The 18308-nt window shown below is 36.3% G+C and overlaps 1 protein-coding gene across 1 annotated transcript in view; it reads right to left on the bottom strand.

Annotated features, from left to right (window-relative positions):
* shank1 (SH3 and multiple ankyrin repeat domains 1) overlaps positions 1–18308 on the bottom strand; it is a 172155-nt gene that overhangs the window by 56426 nt on the left and 97421 nt on the right. The window contains exons 6-15 of the mRNA XM_073840746.1: positions 15720–15874; positions 15448–15615; positions 12692–12808; positions 12344–12421; positions 9954–10020; positions 8985–9154; positions 4715–4839; positions 4389–4537; positions 1267–1380; positions 803–878 (exon numbers count right to left, since the gene is read on the bottom strand). Of these exons, the coding sequence (XP_073696847.1) occupies positions 803–878; positions 1267–1380; positions 4389–4537; positions 4715–4839; positions 8985–9154; positions 9954–10020; positions 12344–12421; positions 12692–12808; positions 15448–15615; positions 15720–15874 (1219 nt within the window). The remainder of the gene's footprint in view (positions 1–802; positions 879–1266; positions 1381–4388; positions 4538–4714; positions 4840–8984; positions 9155–9953; positions 10021–12343; positions 12422–12691; positions 12809–15447; positions 15616–15719; positions 15875–18308) is intronic.

Here is an 18308-nt window from a genome sequence, read left to right as displayed (position 1 = left end):
ATATAGCAACTCGAGTCAGACCAGACTGAAGATCTGGGCTGAGTTTGGAGTTTGTAGAGTTAAAGCTCTAGGAGGAGATACAGTCAGAAATTTTTGGCTAGGAAGAAAATAGAATATCAGTAAGTTGGCTTTCTCAAGCCAACTTAATAATAAGTTTAAATAGGATTTCAGTAAGTTGGCTTTCCCAAGCCAACTTAATGACTAAATGTACAGTACCATAGTTCAATTCAATCTCACATTCCTCAGTGTCAGTCTCAGCTATTTAATTCTGAAATTAATTTAACATAACAGGCTCGCATCTGACTTCCAAAACCAGTCTCACAGGCCGCAAATATTGAGATGCATGAATCACATGTTGGCATCTTCGTCTCCATGCCTGTCAGTCTATCACTCACACTCACAGCAGTGTGAAAAAAGGCGCCAAGGCCTCCTCAGGTGACTCACTGCCAACGGCAGCATTTCAGAAGAACCGACGGAAAACTCTCCACGTGCTCAGACGAAAACTCAGTCTAACCCATGGGACACGAGAGTTGATAATAAAGAATGCAAATCTTTCGATGGTTTCTGACTGTTGTGGAAAATGAATCTGTATGGAATAATTAATTTCCTATGACCAGAATTTTTGGGCTGTATGCTGTAATTTTTGTATTTTAGGCTTTAATGAGTATTTTACACTGGTCAACTAGCTAAATCAGCACCAAACCAGCATAAACAAACTCTAAACTGGTCTTCTCAGCAGGAAGTACTATATCGATTTCAACAAATCAGCAAAGCACACCCATAAATTGGAAAGTGTTCTTACCTGGGCGCGTCAAAGCTGTCGTAGGATCCAACGGTGTAATGTCGGAAGAGTCGCTTGGCTCTTTCACTGCGGCTCTCTGAAAGACGCACACACAACCGCATCCACATCATCATGAGGTTGGGTGTGTGAGGGTGCAACTACAGCACGACAAGAAAATACAAGTCCGACTTGAAGTTTCCCGCTCTGACAGAGCGCGGTGGCCCAAACCACGGTGAGTTTAGCCAGCGTGAAATGGCACAATCGGTCTCGCTCAAACTCCAGTAGTGCTGTAAACTATTAATAGTCATCATAGCTGCTCTCCCTCGCCAAGTCTGACATCACAACATCTCAGAGAAGCTGTGGCAGTCCGACTGTCCTGCACCTACATCTGGGACTATCAAAATGACAGCTCCGAGTGTAGTGTGGATGCCTTTGATACTTATAACGTGTGTGTAATGTGTGTGCATGTGCATGAGGAGTCTCACCTGAGCGAGACTCCAGGCTGCGGAGAGCCACCTCCTCTACACAGTCAGAGGGGAACCAGCCTGTGCGCCCTCGAACCGTCCCCTCCCAGTAGCCTCCTTCACCCACACTCAACACTAAGAGAATCAAGAGAGAGAAAAAACAACAGTGTGTGTGTGTGTGTGTGTGTGAGCAGTAAACATATAAACAGTGTACAGCCACAAAAACACACTATATTGACCAGAAGCGTCATGACCTCACACATTTTTGAGCCAAGTGGATTTGGAATTACCATCTTTCATATTTAGGTTTCACGAGTATGGTAGGTATAAAAAAGTTGTTTAAAATGCTGTGGCAAAAATCTGTGATTCATACATCTACATTTGCTCTGTCCAATCCAGTTCTTCGAGACCTTTCACTGATTATTTACGTGAAACTGTATGACTTTTTCCAATTATCATGAAGTCTTTTTTTTCATACATGGTTGTAAACAGGGTTCGCATCCTTTTTGATGAATTAATTACCATGTTTTAAACCAGAGACATTTATATTTACTCAGTAAAATGTTTTTAATGATTTAGAAAAAAGTATTTTATGTTAAGCAAGGCTGCATTTATTTAATCAAAAATGGAGGTAAATTCTATTTTAATATATTTGAAAAAGCAATATTTATTAGCAAACATGAAAGTCTTCAATGTCACATGATCCTTCACAAATTATTCTAATACGCTGATAAGCAGCAATACATTATACGCTCAATAAACATTTTTTATTATTACCAATGTTGAAAACAGTTGTGCTGCTTAAAGGAATAGTTCACCCAAAACGAAAATTTGATGTTTATCTGCTTACCCCCAAGGCGTCCAAGATGTAGGTGACTTTGTTTTTTCAGCAGAACACAAACGAAGATTTTTAACTAAAACCGGTGCAGTCTGCCAGTCATATAATGACAGTGGATGGGCACCAGTAAAAAAAAAAAAAAACATGCACAGACAAATCCACGTCCAACTGTCATGAACACGAGCTCAGCATCAGGCTGAGTATACTACACCAGAGCGCGTACACAGGTAACGAGCCGGATGATAAGCTCGTGCTCATGACAGTTGGACGTGGATGTGTATCAAAGGTAAAAAAGGATATAAATACTGTTCAGTTTCTTGCAAAAAAATGATCGTTTCGTGTCTTAGGACATCAATGTATCGTCACGAGCCGCAGGGTTTTATTTGGATTTGTCTGTGCATGTTTTTTTTTTTACTTTTAAAGGTCTGGTGCCCATCCACTGCCATTATATGGCTGGCAGACTGCATCTTCGTTTGTGTTCTGCTGAAGTAACAAAGTCACCTACATCTTGGATGCCCTGGGGGTAAGCAGATAAACATCAAATCATTTTTGGGTGAACTACCCCTTTAATACTTGAGTGGAAACTTTTTAGGAAGCTTTGATGAACAGAAAGTTAAAACAGCATTTATTTGAAATAGAAATCATTTGTAACATTATAAATGTCTTTTCTGTTGCTTTTAATCAATCTGATTAATGTGTCTTTGCTGAATAAATTTATTCATTTCTTTAAATAAATGACTGTTCGCATGCTTTTTGGACAGTAGAGTATTTATATCCATAAACTTCAACAAATGCTAGGTTAAATACTATCCAGTGCTGGGCAAAAAATATGGACAAACTCAGAGACTTGGTAGTTTTGACAGCAGTTGTGTTAAATGTTTAACCCAACCTTAATCCAACCCAACCTGTCTAAATATGACCCAAAACATCATTAGATTTTCATGTAAGTCCTGAAAGTAGACAAAGAGAACCCAACCAAACAATTTCCGGAAAAATATTTTCTTTCTCATTTATTGATTGAGAAAAATGATCCAGTGTTACATATCTGTGTGTTGCAGAAGTATGTGAATCTCTTGGATTAGCAGTTAATTTGAAGGTGAAATTTGAGTCCATCTGTGCAGATGTGTTTTCAGTCAAATGTCAGTATGTGACCTGTTTTATTCATATAACAAGAATCTATCAAAGTCTGATCATGTTTGTGGAAGTGAATCATGTCACGTACAAAGGAGATTACTGAGGACCTCTGAAAAAAAAGAGCTGATGTTATAAAACAATCTCTAAAGAGTTTGAACTCCACAAATCCACAGTCAAGACAGATTGTGTACAAATGGAGGAAATTCAAGACCACTGGTGTGCATGGCCAAGTTGCAAGAATAATGCCACTGTTCTCCAAAAAAATGGATGGATGAATGAAACCAAAATAGAACTTACTGGTTTAAATGAGAAGCTATTATGTTCCGAGAAAAGAACACACTGCCTTCCAGCTTAAGAATCTTATCCCATCTGTGAAACATGGTGGTGCACTAAGGAATGGGCTAAAACTCCTGCAATTATTGTGCAGAACTGATCAGCATTTACATGAAACTTTACCTCCAGTTACTGCAGCAAAAGGGGCTCCCACCAGACACTGAAAGCAAAGATTCACATACTTTTGCAATGCACAGATATGTAACACTGGATCATTTTTCTCAATAAATAAATGACAAAGAAAATATTTTTCTCTCACTTGTTTGATTGGGTTCTCTTTGTCTACATTTTTAAGACATGAAAATCTGATGATGCTTTGGGTCATATGTATGCAGAAATATAGACAATTCTAAAGGGTTCACAAACTTTCAAGCTGCACTGTATATATTCTTTTTTGTTGGTATTATCTTATACCCCTTATTGCACCAAAAGTGCTAGGACTGCCCCTAGTACCCCTTAAAAACATAAGTTCATGACGCCCCTGATGCACACTAAGTACACACAAACAAATTGAATCACAAATTGCATGCAAAATCACTATCACTTATGAGTTTACTAACACATGACGAAACATGCATATAAGAACCTATGGTGACAGATCTAAACATGGACTCTAGAATTAAACACACACACATACACACACACTTGCATGCATGTTGACATTGCTCGCAAACAGACATATACTGACATACCAACACATATCACCAGAATACATACACAGACAACGTTTATCCACACCTGTGAAAAACATACAGAAACAAACACACATTTAATGGCACTCTTGCTGACATATATACACACACTCTCACACAATGCAGACACACACACACCCATTCACCTTTGACTTTGTCTCCTTTGTTGAAGCTGATCTCGCGCTCCCCCTGGGCTGAGTGCGAGCGGGTGGCCACAAACACACGGCCGGGCACGGCACTGTAGAGACGGCGCCGCTGCCCACTTGCTGTGCCCTGACTACTGATAGAACCCGCCCTGTACAAAGGCACACGAATCAGACAACAGGGTTAACATTCATTTATGCACATTTATTACCGGCTCTACTCATTCAGGTGTCCGTCTTCATGGGACGTGAATATTGATGATGATTTAGCCATAGAGTTCGCTGAATGACGAGCTGTAACCTTGTCCTGTCTACCCTTTCTTTCTCACCCTTGTCTTCCCCGTGTTTGCCGACTCCGATCGTCTCGGTCACCTGTTCTGCCGCGGGACGGGGAACGGGTTCGTGCTCCACGGGGACTGCTGGAGCTACGCAGGGTGCCGCCATGCTTTAGACCCTGACGGACACAAGAAAACACAATGAGCAACAATCAAGGTTACTCTGGAAAAGTAATAGGTTACAGATTACATGTTACCCTATTTAAAATGTAATAAGTAGTGTAACTATTTCAGTTACTTTGTTAAAGTAATGTAACTGATTACATTTGATTACTTTGCTAAATTTCTAATGAATGTTTTTAACTGTTAATTATTTTGAACCATTTAAAGCACTGTCAGACTTTCAAAATCCTTCATCACTTGAATTAAGATTATAGTCATTTAATTTTGAAGCACAGCCACCACAAAATCAGACTTCAGCACCTCTTTTTACTTACTAAGATCGTTCTGAGGGTAAATACAGATTTATAATACAAATCATAACAAGAAATAATTTAATAGCTGATACTGTTTTTGAAACAGAAAAGCTGATATCTAACAATGGCTTTGAAAAACTGGTAATTTTAAAAGATACAGCATATACATAAACCCAAACAGAAGATAGAACAGTTATTAAATAAGCATGTGTCCTATTCGGTGTCCTAAAACTCCTAAAAACACTGGTGTCTCATATTTCAGAGCAGTGCAATTAGGGAAAGAAATCAATTAAACCTCTGTGAGAAAATATTCAGATGACAAATATCCCTTTGTAACATTTTCATAAGCAACTGTAATTGAATTACTTAATTTTTTTCCCAGTAACTGTAACAGATTACAGTTTTATTTATTTTGTAAATAAATTACGTAATTCCATTACATGTAACTAGTTACTCCCCAACATTTAAAGTTTACACATAAATATAAACATAAAAAATTAGGGATGAAGACGGTATTATCAATATCGTCTCAATATTACTGTGGTCACATGATGATATGAAACGATAGGGCTTCTGAGCAAAAAGTGTAGTTTTTAAAATATATCTAAATATCTTAATCTAACATAAAATGTGTTTAAAGTTGTGTTTTAGGCCATTATGCTTAGGCACAGTATCTGTCAAATTAATTAAAACTGAAAGCACAATATGGCATAAATCCCTTCATCAAGTCTGTTTTAGTTGCACATTTCAAAGCCAAGCGTGCTCTTTATTCAGGCTATCAGCTTGTGATCCGGTGTTTTTCCGCCCCTCAGAATGGCTCAGTTCACAGTGAACTCATTTATTGCATGTGCTATGAGTTTAGCACATGTTTGAGAATGCAACGGCCACCAGTTAGGCTTTATTTTTGTGGCAGATGATTACAGTATTTCACTAGATTTGTAGTGAGACACATTTTTGTAAGCCTGTTTTCACTGAAGCTGGAGTTTTCCATCAAAATAAAAGCTCTACTGCCATTTCTGTCAAAATAAAAGCTTAAAAGTGTAGTATAAACTGCTGACAACCAGCGGTTTAAATGAGTAACATTACTGCAGTGCAAATTTAAAATATCTCTTTCAAGTGTAGAAATTAGGAAGTGTTGTAATTTTCCTACTGTAGTGTAAAGCAAAAATAATATATTTACGAAGTATTAATTTTCATTGCAATTGTTTTACAGCGTATGGCTATTACTGTCATAGAAATAACAATTTGTTTGGCTTCCTAAATCACCAGTGTGAACTTAATTTAGACTAGGGATGCAACGATACCATTTTTTCAAAACTGATCCGATCCGATACCAATACCACGCCGGTATCAGTGGGGGTATTTTACCTTCAAAACTAAAGAATGTATACAATTCACTTTGTCATTAAGATTTATTTGTTTTAGGTAAAGAAAGAAATACCAAATCTGCTTGCACATTGTTGGATAAAAAAGGGGGAAAAAGGAGACATGCATGAGTGCATTCATAAATTCATATTAAGATTAATGTTTTAAAAATAACATTTTGAATACAGAAATATTACAGATATAAATAACTGAACAGATCTGCCAGCAGATGGCGGCAAGACACTGATTTAATTACTGAATCATTTCATTGATTTGATTCGTTTGAACGGATGGTTCATTCAGAAATAAAGCAAGTGACTCTCTGTTTGAATGGGAAATTGAATCATTTCACTAGATTCGTTTAAAAACGCACGTTCATTCATAAACGAAACACCGCTGTGTTTGAATGGAGATGCGCAGCGGCTCAGTTGTGACTTGTTTAAGATTACTTTTGACGACGAAACAGAGCAAAATCAGGCAATAGTGTTATAGTCAGACAATGAAAGTAATTTAATAATAACTTCTTATTTATTTAACTGCTGTATTAAACAATATCTCATTTACAAAGTATTTACAAAGAAAGTATTAAAAGATGTCACTCGGTTCGCGAAGTCCTTGTGTTCTTTTGCGTGATGCTTTTGAAGATGCTTGATTAAATTTGTGGTGTTGTAATTCGAAACACTATTTCCACCTCTTGAAACTTTGGCTTTGCAAATATTACAATTTGCAGTGCTACTAGATGCTGTATCAAGAGTAAAATATTTCCAGATCAGGGACATGTTTACCACGCTGAGGTACAGTAGACTTTGCATGTAAAAGTTCCCTCTGAACTCGCCTCTCACACTCACGTCACATGTGGTTGTGTAAGCAGCGCAACGTATTTTAAATGTATTTTATTTTTAAGGCATTATTTTAAAATAATTGTGTTCTTGTATGAATTATTATAGTTTTTACAGTATATATATATCAGGGTTGGGGTCAATTCAGGAATGAATTCAACAATTCCAATTCAAAGAAGGAAATGGAATTGGAATTCAACAACAATTACAGGAAACAGAGTTGGAATTGAATTGGAATTACAGGAAGTGGAATTCAATTCAGGGAAATTCCACTGAATTCCGTTTATTGCTGTTTCTGAGAATTTATTTGTGATTGCATTTAGAGACATACATTTGAACTTTATTTATGATGCTTTACAAATACCAAGTAATGTATGAAATAAAGTTGATCAAATGAAAGTAAATAAAAAATAAAAATATATATATATATTTTTCCAAGTATTTATTTGTCTTTTTCTTAAACACAGTAATATCATATTATGGACTGCATATTGTGATATTATCGTATTGTGAGATTTTGATATTGTTACATCTCAGTAAAAATTAAACTTTCTGATAACATCTGTGTATCTAATTTGTTCAAACCATTTATCATACACAGTGTCAAAAAAGAAAAGGGTCAAAGTTTGCATGGTTGGCATGGCTCATTTACCCCCTTGATGAATTAAAATTCTAATTTTAAATGTATAATTTTCAAATTTCTACACATTTTTAATTTTTAAACATTTTTCTGGGGTCAGTAATTTTCTCTTAATTTTTTCCAAGTAAATATGCTCAATAAGGCTGCATTTATTTGATCAAAAATACAGTAAAAACAGTAATAATTGTGAAATATTATTACTGTCCAAAATATTTTTTCTCTATTTTAATATATGTGACCCCGGACCACAAAACCAGTCATAAGGTAAAATTTTACAAAACTGAGATGTATAGATCATATGAAAGCTCAATAGATAAGCTTTCTATTGGTGTATGGTTTGTTAGGATAGGACAATATTTGGCTGAGATACATCTATTTGAAAATCTGGAATCTGAGGGTGCAAAATAATCAAAATACTGAGAAAATCACCTTTAAAATTCTCCAAATTTAGTTCTTAACAATGCATATTACTAATCAAAAATTAGATTTTGATATATTTATAGTAGGAATTTTACAAAAAATCTTCATGGAACATGATCTTTACTTAATTTCCTAATGATTTTTGGCATAAAAGAAAAATCAATAATTTTGACCCATACAATGTATTTTTGGCTATTGCTACAAATATACCCCAGCGACTTAAGACTGGTTTTGTGGTCCAGGGTCACATATTATAAAATGTAATTTATTCCCATGATAGCAAAGCTGAATTTTCAGCAGCCATCACTCCAGTCTTCAGTGTCACATGGTATTTCACAAACTGATTTGGTGCTTCATTTCATATTTCTCATATTTCTTCATATTATTAATATTATATAAAAATCTGTGGAATATTTTTACTTTTACTCTGAGCAATTTAACGCATCCTTGCTAAATATGAAAGTATTCATTTTATTTCTAAACAAACAAAACAAAAAATTTACAGAACCCAAAGTTTTGTATGTTAGCATTTACTCACATATAAATGAAATTTTCGAAACAAACAAAAGAAAACAAAACATTACCTGCACGGAGACCAGGTTTGATCCTGTAGCATTGGGAAAAGCAATCCAGTCTGGCACGTTCATGCTATTGTCACTGTTGGCCCGCAAGAAGGGGTGAGGATGGGGCAATCCAAGAGTACGAGAACTCTCCCTCCTCTGGGGGGCATACTTTGGAGACTCCAAAAAGGGAACTGACATCAAATCAGAAGACAAACAGTAATGTAGAAAGTTGCCAAGAAAGACAGAAGTATGCTCCAAAAAGTGTACGTGTGGTCTAGGCTTGGGCGGTATCCAAATTTTGATACCGTCAAAACTCCTCCCTATTTTACCCCGGTATACAGTATTACCGTAAATAATAAAAAATTATGACGTAAGGCTCAGACAGTGTCACCAAACTGTTGACTTGTGCCTAAACACTACTGAAACAATAACAAAATAACATGCACAACAATATTAACAACTTTTATTAGCAACAAATAGCAGTTTATAAAAAAAAGTGCAAATACAACAGTCAAACAGAATTAAATTAACATAAACATCCAGGGGTGCGTTTCCCGTAGAACAACATAACTCGCTGGTTAACCTCCATAGTACGATGCATTGTTGTGGAAACGAACTAGTCACGAGTGTTTCCCGAACATGGTCGCATCTCCGTCGTTTGAACCACATTAGTTCAACAATGTAGGGCCGTTGTTAATGACGTAACAGAGTAATAACTTCGGCTATTTAACTGATTAGAGACCTCAAAAATGCAGCTATATTGAACATGGCACCTAATGACAATGAATTACAAATGAAGTGAACTTCAACAGATCCCCTGCTGAGTGTGTAGGGAGCAGTGAACACTGCTTAGGGACTGTGTGAATCGCAAGGCAGCTAAATAGAGACGAAAGTATCAAGCTGCAAATGTCACACAGTTTGAAGAGCAAATAAATTATCTCACACAGAACAAAAATACCGGCACAACCGAAATAAATCTGCGCTCCTTACCTACGTCTGATTCACGATGGTTTTTAATGATTTCTCCCAGCTCAAAATGGCCAGACATCACAGCCACCTAGAAAAGAAGTTCACACACGCTTAATATTTGCATCTGTGAATGGCGCACAGTGACGCCAAGGCTGGGGAATAACACAATATTAAACACAAACACACACACGCGCATTAACTTCCCTTCATATTAAACACAAATGCACGATCACAGTCACAGCTGGCTCTGTGGAGATGGCTGAGGTTAAGTAAAACTCTTTCGGCTCGCTGCAGCTTCACTCCACCTGGGACTCACAACGCATACAAAAATGATAGCACACTACGAGCTACAAAACAGCAAGCGATTTCGGTGCCACTAGCATCAACAGATGGAAGTGCAAAAATAAAAAATGTGTTTACAAGCACATAAAAACACTGATAATTATATATACATATTGGTTTTGACATACAGCCGGCACACAAAATAAGTCAGCAGATGTATTATGTTTACATAATTTTAGACATTATTCTTATTATTATGCTAACTTATAGTCATCTCTGCATATTAAACTGGGATAGGAGGAAGCATTTTAACATCCAAAAATTAAATTTTTCACCTTTAAAGGAGTAGTTCACTTTCAGAACAAAAATTTACAGATAATGTTCTCACCCCCTTGTCATCCAAGATGTTCATGTCTTTCTTTCTTCAGTCGTAAGGAAATTATGTTTTTGGAGGAAAACATTTGAGGATTTCTCTCCATATAGTGGACTTCTATGGTGCCCCCGAGTTTGAACTTTCAAAATGCAGCTTTAAATGGCTCTAAACGATCACAGCCGAGGAAAGAAGGGTCTTATCTAGCAAAACGATTGGATATTTTCTAAAAAAAATAAAAATAATAATAATAATACAATTTATATACTTTTTAACCTCAAATGCTCGTCTTGTCTAGCTCTGTGTGTACTCTTGTGTAGAGATTAAAAAGTATATAAATTGTAAATGTTTTTAGAAAATAACCAATCGTTTCACTAGATAAGACCCTTCTTCCTCGGCTGGGATCATTTAGAGCCCTTTGAAGCTGCATTTAAACTGCATTTTGGAAATAAATAAATATGGAGAGAAATCCTGAAATGTTTTCCTCAAATAACATCATTTCTTTACGACTGAAGAAAGAAAGACATGAACATCTTGGATGACAAGGGGGTGAGTACATTATCTGTAAATTTTTGTTCTTAAAGTGAACTACTCCTTTAAGTTAACTTTAACTGCATATAGGTGACACTGGACCACAAAACCCAGTCATTAAGGGTCAGTTTTTGGAAATTGGAAACCATCAGTGCTCAATAAATAAGCTTTCCATTGATGTATGGTTTGTTAGGATACGACGATATTTGGCCAAGATACAGCTATCTGAAAATCTGGGTGCAAAAAAAAATCTAAATAGTTGGTGCCAAAAGGCTTGTGGCGTCCAGGCGTCCTGTATTCGAATCCCAACTTGAGGACCTTTCCCGATCCTGCCCCTATCTCTCTCCCTCTTCACTTCCTGTCATTACTGATCTGTCCTATCACAATAAAGGCAAAAATGCCAAAAAAAATTAATCTTTAAAAAAAAAAAATCTAAATATTGAGAAAATCGCCTTTGAAGTTGTCCAAATGAAGTTACTAGCAATGCATATTACTAATCAAATATTAAGTTTTAATATATTTATGGTAGGAAATTTACTAAATATCTTCATGGAACATGATCTTTACTTAATCTCCTAATGATTTTTGGCATAAAAGAAAAAAAAAAAAACGATTATTTTGACCCATACTGTCAGAGTTATGTCTGTGTATTGTCCTGTTCTGTCATGTTTTCCAAGTGTTTTTCCCCTCTTGTTTCTAGTTCAATTGGTTTAGTCCTTGTCTCCCCATTTTGGTTATGTTTAGTTAGTTCAGTCTTGCCCATATTTGTATTTCCCCCTCGTTATCTTGTTATCTTGTAGGTGACCACGCCCCCGTTTCAGTGTATTTAAGAGTCTGTGTGTTCACTCCCCATTTGTCCGTCAATGATATTGTTACTTCCGTTTGCTTGGTTTCATGTGCTCGTCTCCTGCTCCCGGTTTTGTTTATTTGTTATCTTTATTCAGTGTTTTATTTTCAATAAACTTTATTCATTCATCTACTCCGGTTCTCCTCTCCATTACTCCACACCTCAACCCCGCCTGGAGTGTGACACATACAATGTATTTTGGCTACTGCTGCAAATATACCCGTGCTACTGAAGACTGGTTTTGTGGTCCAGGGTCACATATAAGATTGGAATAGGGTTTGTAGAATTGAGTTTTCTTTAAATACTTGACTTAACAACAATATGCAGAGCGTTGAAAAACAAACCCAAATAACCTGCAACCTGCAAAAGTCTCACAATTACCTGGAAGGAGGTCTGCCCACTGTTATTCTTTGTGTCCTTACTGGCTCCTCGATACAGCAGAATGCGGGCACAGCTCTCCTAAATGTGAAATTAGACAAAAACAGCCTGAAGACATTGAAGCCATCTGATGCTGGCCGTGAAATATAACAAGCATTATACATCATACAACTTTAGCACCCCAGTAAATAAAGGCCATGCTGGTGAAAAGCATGACTGTGCTTTACCAGCACCAAACCAGCACTAGTTAGCACAAACCCACTTAGAAATTCAGGCTGGTGTAAGAAAGACATTTTCAACATGAGATTTTATTATTTGGCTTGATTTTTGTGTCAGGACCAGCAGTTATACCTTGTTATATAAAGCACATATGTGCAGGGCAGTGTTTCCTGAGGCATTCTGGGATGAGGAGTCTGCACCATAAAAAAGCAGGTGCTCTAAGTGTTGAGAGTTCCCATTTTGACAAGCCTGGAGAAAGAGAGAGCGAGAGAGAAAATAGGATGGACAAAGAATGAGAGGAGAGTTGAGGAAGAAAGAAAAAAAGAGAAGTGGATAGGAAGAGCAGAAACAGTCATTTGACATAAGGAAGGGAAAAGAGGGAGAGAAGAATAGATTTTATACATTGTCAGAACAGACACCTTTGCTAATTAACACCACAGTGAATGTGTGAGTGAGAGGAAGAGAACGAAAGAATCAAAATAGATATGGAAATGCACACATAGAAAAGAAGGACTGAGCACTGATTTCCAACTTGTGGTGCTTGGAAGAAACTCAAGATCGGATTCTTGAACTTGTAAGTCTCTATTGCCTTTGTGATTGTAACTTCTGTTTGCAACTTGTTTAGTTTTGATGATTATTAAATTAGACCACAAAAGACTGCAAATGACTTTATTCTTGTTAAACATTCCATCCGGCTGTTAGGTTTTTTAGGTCAAATTCAAAGGCAAAAAAGCTAATTAAGGTGATTTATTAATGGGAGTAGAAACTTGGCAATTTATTACTGTATATGCTGATTTGGTCCTTGTAACATTTCTTCATGTAACAACTTGTCGAAACTGTGACATTTTCAGGATTCTTTGATGAAAAGAAAGTTCAAAAGAACAGAATTTATTTGAAACAGAAAAGTTTTGTAACAATGTAAAGTTGTTCCTGTCACTTTTGAACAATTTAATGCATTCCTACAATATAAAAGTATTAATTTCTTTCTTTAAACTAACATACTGTAAACTTATTGTAATGGTAATATATGTATCCAAAAAGCATAAAAAGACACTTAAAAACATAACATTATGCAGGGATGTTCAGGTCAGGTCAGTGTTTTTTCATGACAAATGAATTATGGATTCTCAGATACAGCGGGCTTAAAAAAGTCAGACCCCTAGAGAAAATACTTCAGCTTTTCCCTTAACTGTTATAACTGATTCTAATACAATTATATTATTGACAGGCAATCTGACCAATCATAACACAGAATCTGCCATTTTTGCCTGACAAACAAACCAGACAGGAGAGTAGATTAACACTGGTGGACTTGAACTTGAAAAATGGTGTGCACTGACGTCTTTACGAGGTTGAAATAAGATATCTTCTGATGTTCATTCATGTTCATTCCATGCTATAACTAGTAAGGAGGAAGAGATGATTGGCTGCTTGAACTGAGGCGCTACAGCTTGACCAGTGTTGAGGAAAGTTTCTTTTAAAAGTAATGCATTACAATATTGCGTTACTCCCTACAAAAGTAACTAATTATGTTACTTAGTTACTTTTGATGGAAAGCAATGAGTTACATTACTTTTGTGTTACTTTATAAATCTGGGCAGGGCTTGCTTGTTTGTTTTTAATATAAAAAGTTGGATTTTTAGCAAATGTAAAAGCCCTTTCACACCAAAAAGTGAAATGAATAAGCCTAAGGCTGAAGGAAAAGTAAATTCACGTCTGTACAGTAGAACTGTAGGAAAAGAAAGTTCAACACGCTTCAGCAATGAGAAAAATTAAGCACAAATGTTAGTTAATCTAAAGTAAGTTCTGTTTATTAGTATGGTTGAATTGGATCAACAAAGGTCAGCAGCAAAGACATTGGTTAATAAAATGGCATTATATACATCAAGTAACTCAGATATTTTCCTGTAATTGAAAAAGTAATGCGTTACTTAACGACGTAACAAACGTTACTTGTAATGCGTTACCCCCAACACTTGTCCAGACACATTGAAGAGCCACAACTTTCAGGTATTTGTTGTTTAATTTCTTTAAAAAATTACAAAATGTAAGAGCAAAGACAAAAGTAACCTGCTCTGTCTTGTCTGTCAGCGTGTTGTCAGTAGCTATGTTTCCATCACCCTGTTTTTATGCGCATTTTGAAGTATCGCATCAGAAATGAGTGAAGGAAATGGCCCATTTTGAATAAATTCGCAAAAACGTTTTTACGCTCGCTTGAGATGGTTTTTGACTTGTGCGAAAAAGTGTTAATGTGAATAATGGGAGATGGAAATGCATTTGCTGAATAAATTCCTCCATATGCATCAAAAAATCACGTGACTTTTGTGCTATGGGACAGCAAAACCTGACTAATCAGTGGACTGATCTTGTTCCACAGCATCTGAAATATTGCTTTGGTCATTCTGAAATGCCCAATCATAATGTTTATCAATGTATAATTGCCTCTAGGAACTGTCTTACACAACTGCGTTCCCAAACAGCAGGCATCCAACTCTAAAAGCAATGGTCGCATTTACTGTGCAAGTAAACTTATACATGAAAATTAGTATATTCAGTGGCTTCTCCTACTTTATTAGTGATATATAGCGCCAGTTTATTAGGAAGTGACGATTTTGTTGGATGGAAATGGAAGCTTACTCGCAAACGTTTTATGCGATATTCAAATTTTCCGCATAAGTTAAATTCGCAACTTTGACTGGAAAACCGGCTAGCGTTCTCTTTCCTATGTATTTTTTTGCTGCATGACAACAAGATGTGTGGCGTGAGGGCGGGTCTTTGCAAAGGGTCAACTGTTCAGTGGCACATCGATTACATCAGTTACACATCAGTTATTCATGTGTTTCCTGTATATGTCACACACACACTCTTCTTCCCAACATTTTATGTACCTGATGGGTTTCGTCCCAGCCATTCTCATCACGGAGCCCCAGCTTGGCTCTGTGGTAGAGGAGGGTCTCGCAGCAGGAGGTGTCGCCCCCTATCAGCACAGTGTGATAAAGTGGTGTCAGTCCACGGCGGTCCTTATAATCAGGAGATGCCCCTAAAGACAACAGTGTCTAAAAACAGAAAAACAGACGGTTAGAGTTAAATATGTTTTCTTAATTACTAGCATAATGTATCTTAATCATGGTGCTGAGGTGCTGTTGTGGTTTTGTGTTACCAGTAGAGCAGTGTGTGCGTGCGCTCTGACAGCCTTGTGTAGAGGAGTCAAGCCATCCTTTGCCCTAAAGTCAATGTGAGCTCCCCCCATCACCAGCAGCCTGATGATCTCCCCTCCGCCCGGCTCCGTCTGTACGGCCAGAGTGAGTGGGGTCTCTGTCACACACAAGCGATCAGTTATTACACTAGGCAAATGTGGTATGTTATTCATATGGTACTTGATTCATATACAGTATTTCTGATGCTCATCAAAGCTGCATTTATTTGATTTAAAAAAAAACTGGAAAAAACTGTAATTTAGTGAAATATTATTATATTATTATATTATAAAATAACATTCTTAATAATATATTTTAAAATATAAATTATTCCTGTGAAGCAAATGATGAATTTTCAGCATTATTACTCCAGTCTTTAGTGTCACATGATCCTTCAGAAATCATTCTAATATGTTGATTTATAACAGTACATCATCAGTATATCAGTTCATTTTTGTCTTTTTTTTTTAAAGAAATGAATACTTTTATTCAGCAAGGATGTGTTAAATCAGTGGTTCTCAATTCTGGTCCTGGGGGACCCCTGCTCTGCACATTTTGCATGTCTCCCTTATTTAACACACCTGATTGAGATTATCAGCTCATGAGGAGAGAGATCCATGAACTGAACTAATCAGCTAATGATCTCAATCAGGTGTGTTAAATAAGGGAGACATGCAAAATGTGAAGAGCAGGGGTCCCCCAGGACCAGGATTGAGAACCACTGTGTTAAATGGATAAAAAGTGATAGTAAAGACTTAAAATTTTTATAATAAATTCTGTTTTTTTTTTTTTTTTTTTTTACTTTTTATTCATCAAAGAATCTAAGAATAAAGTAACACAGGTTCCAACAAAACATTAAGCATATTAATATGATTTTAAGCACATTAAGCACACAAATATTAAGCACATTAATATGATTTGTCTAAACAGTCTCAGCATGTTAATGTGATGTTGGATGAACTGTTCTTTCGAGTCAGATATTTTAATGAATCAATTGATCTAACCCACAAAGATTCATTCACAAGATTCATTCACAAACCAGACTGATCCATTCAACCATCAGTTCAATGGTTAACAGCTTTATGATACACATGACACAGTACATATTTTTTAAATAAATTATTAAAGGCAAGACATTACATTGTTTTCCCATGCACTGGTGAAGTCTGTTTCAGACCAGTGGAAAGAAATACTTTAAAATACACCTTAAAGTGCACTTTATCTATATGCATATATAGATTACATTTACTATACATATATTTGAAGTCAGTTTTCTCAAAATAAGTTATTTTTCAAACAAAACTTTAGTGTTATTCCTATATATATTCTGATGATTTTTGCAGAGGGGTTTGCTAACATTTTATTCGTAAAAAGTAGTGAAAATTTATTTTTTCTGGCTACTGACATTATTTTATAGAGTGATAAAAACAAAATAAAAACACAAGAATTTTGAATCTGGCTTAATTTAAAATAAGTCTATGTTTAATTAGATTAGAATGCAACATTTTTAAACATGTCTTTCAAAATATGTTTTATGTTTTATGCAATTCTTAATGTAATCAGTCAATTGGAGATATATGGTGACATGTATTAACTGTATTTTTTTACCCTAAAAGAACGTCAACGTTCTTTTTTTCGTTGACGAAACAAAAACTCGTTTTGAATGACAAAAACTAGGACGAAAATATATTGACATTTTTGTCAACGAATAAAAACGAGACAAAAATGTTAGAGAGGGACGTTTTGGGAAGAGATTCATTCAGAACAAATCTGCTGCGTGGTTAGGAGGTTAGATGCATACATTTGAACTGTATTATAGCCTATTGATCTATCCGGCGAGACATAAGCTAGCATTCATTTGCTGCAAGTCTCATAAAACATTCAAAAATGTAAATATCTGTGAGTAAGAGAAGAGCAGACATGTGGATACATTTGACTACACAAAAGAGAACTACAGTCGTGGCCAAAAGTTTTGAGAATGACACAAATATTAGTTTTCACAAAGTTTGCTGCTAAACTGCTTTTAGATCCTTGTTTCAGTTGTTTCTGTGATGTACTGAAATATAATTACAAGCACTTCAAACGTTTCAAAGGCTTTTATCGACAATTACATGACATTTATGCAAAGAGTCAGTATTTGCAGTGTTGGCCCTTCTTTTTCAGGACCTCTGCAATTCGACTGGGCATGCTCTCAATCAACTTCTGGGCCAAATCCTGACTGATAGCAACCCATTCTTTCATAATCACTTCTTGGAGTTTGTCAGAATTAGTGGCTTTTTGTTTGTCCACCCGCCTCTTGAGGATTGACCACAAGTTCTCAATGGGATTAAGATCTGGGGAGTTTCCAGGCCATGGACCCAAAATGTCAACGTTTTGGTCCCCGAGCCACTTAGTTATCACTTTTGCTCCATCGTGCTGGAAAATGCATTGTTCGTCACCAAACTGTTGTTGGATTGTTGGAAGAAGTTGCTGTTGGAGGGTGTTTTGGTACCATTCTTTATTCATGGCTGTGTTTTTGGGCAAAATTGTGAGTGAGCCCACTCCCTTGGATG

The sequence above is a fragment of the Garra rufa genome, chromosome 1 (assembly GCF_049309525.1).
Source record: "Garra rufa chromosome 1, GarRuf1.0, whole genome shotgun sequence".
NCBI lineage: Eukaryota > Metazoa > Chordata > Actinopteri > Cypriniformes > Cyprinidae > Garra > Garra rufa.
This window is presented reverse-complemented; position numbering and strand designations above follow the sequence as displayed.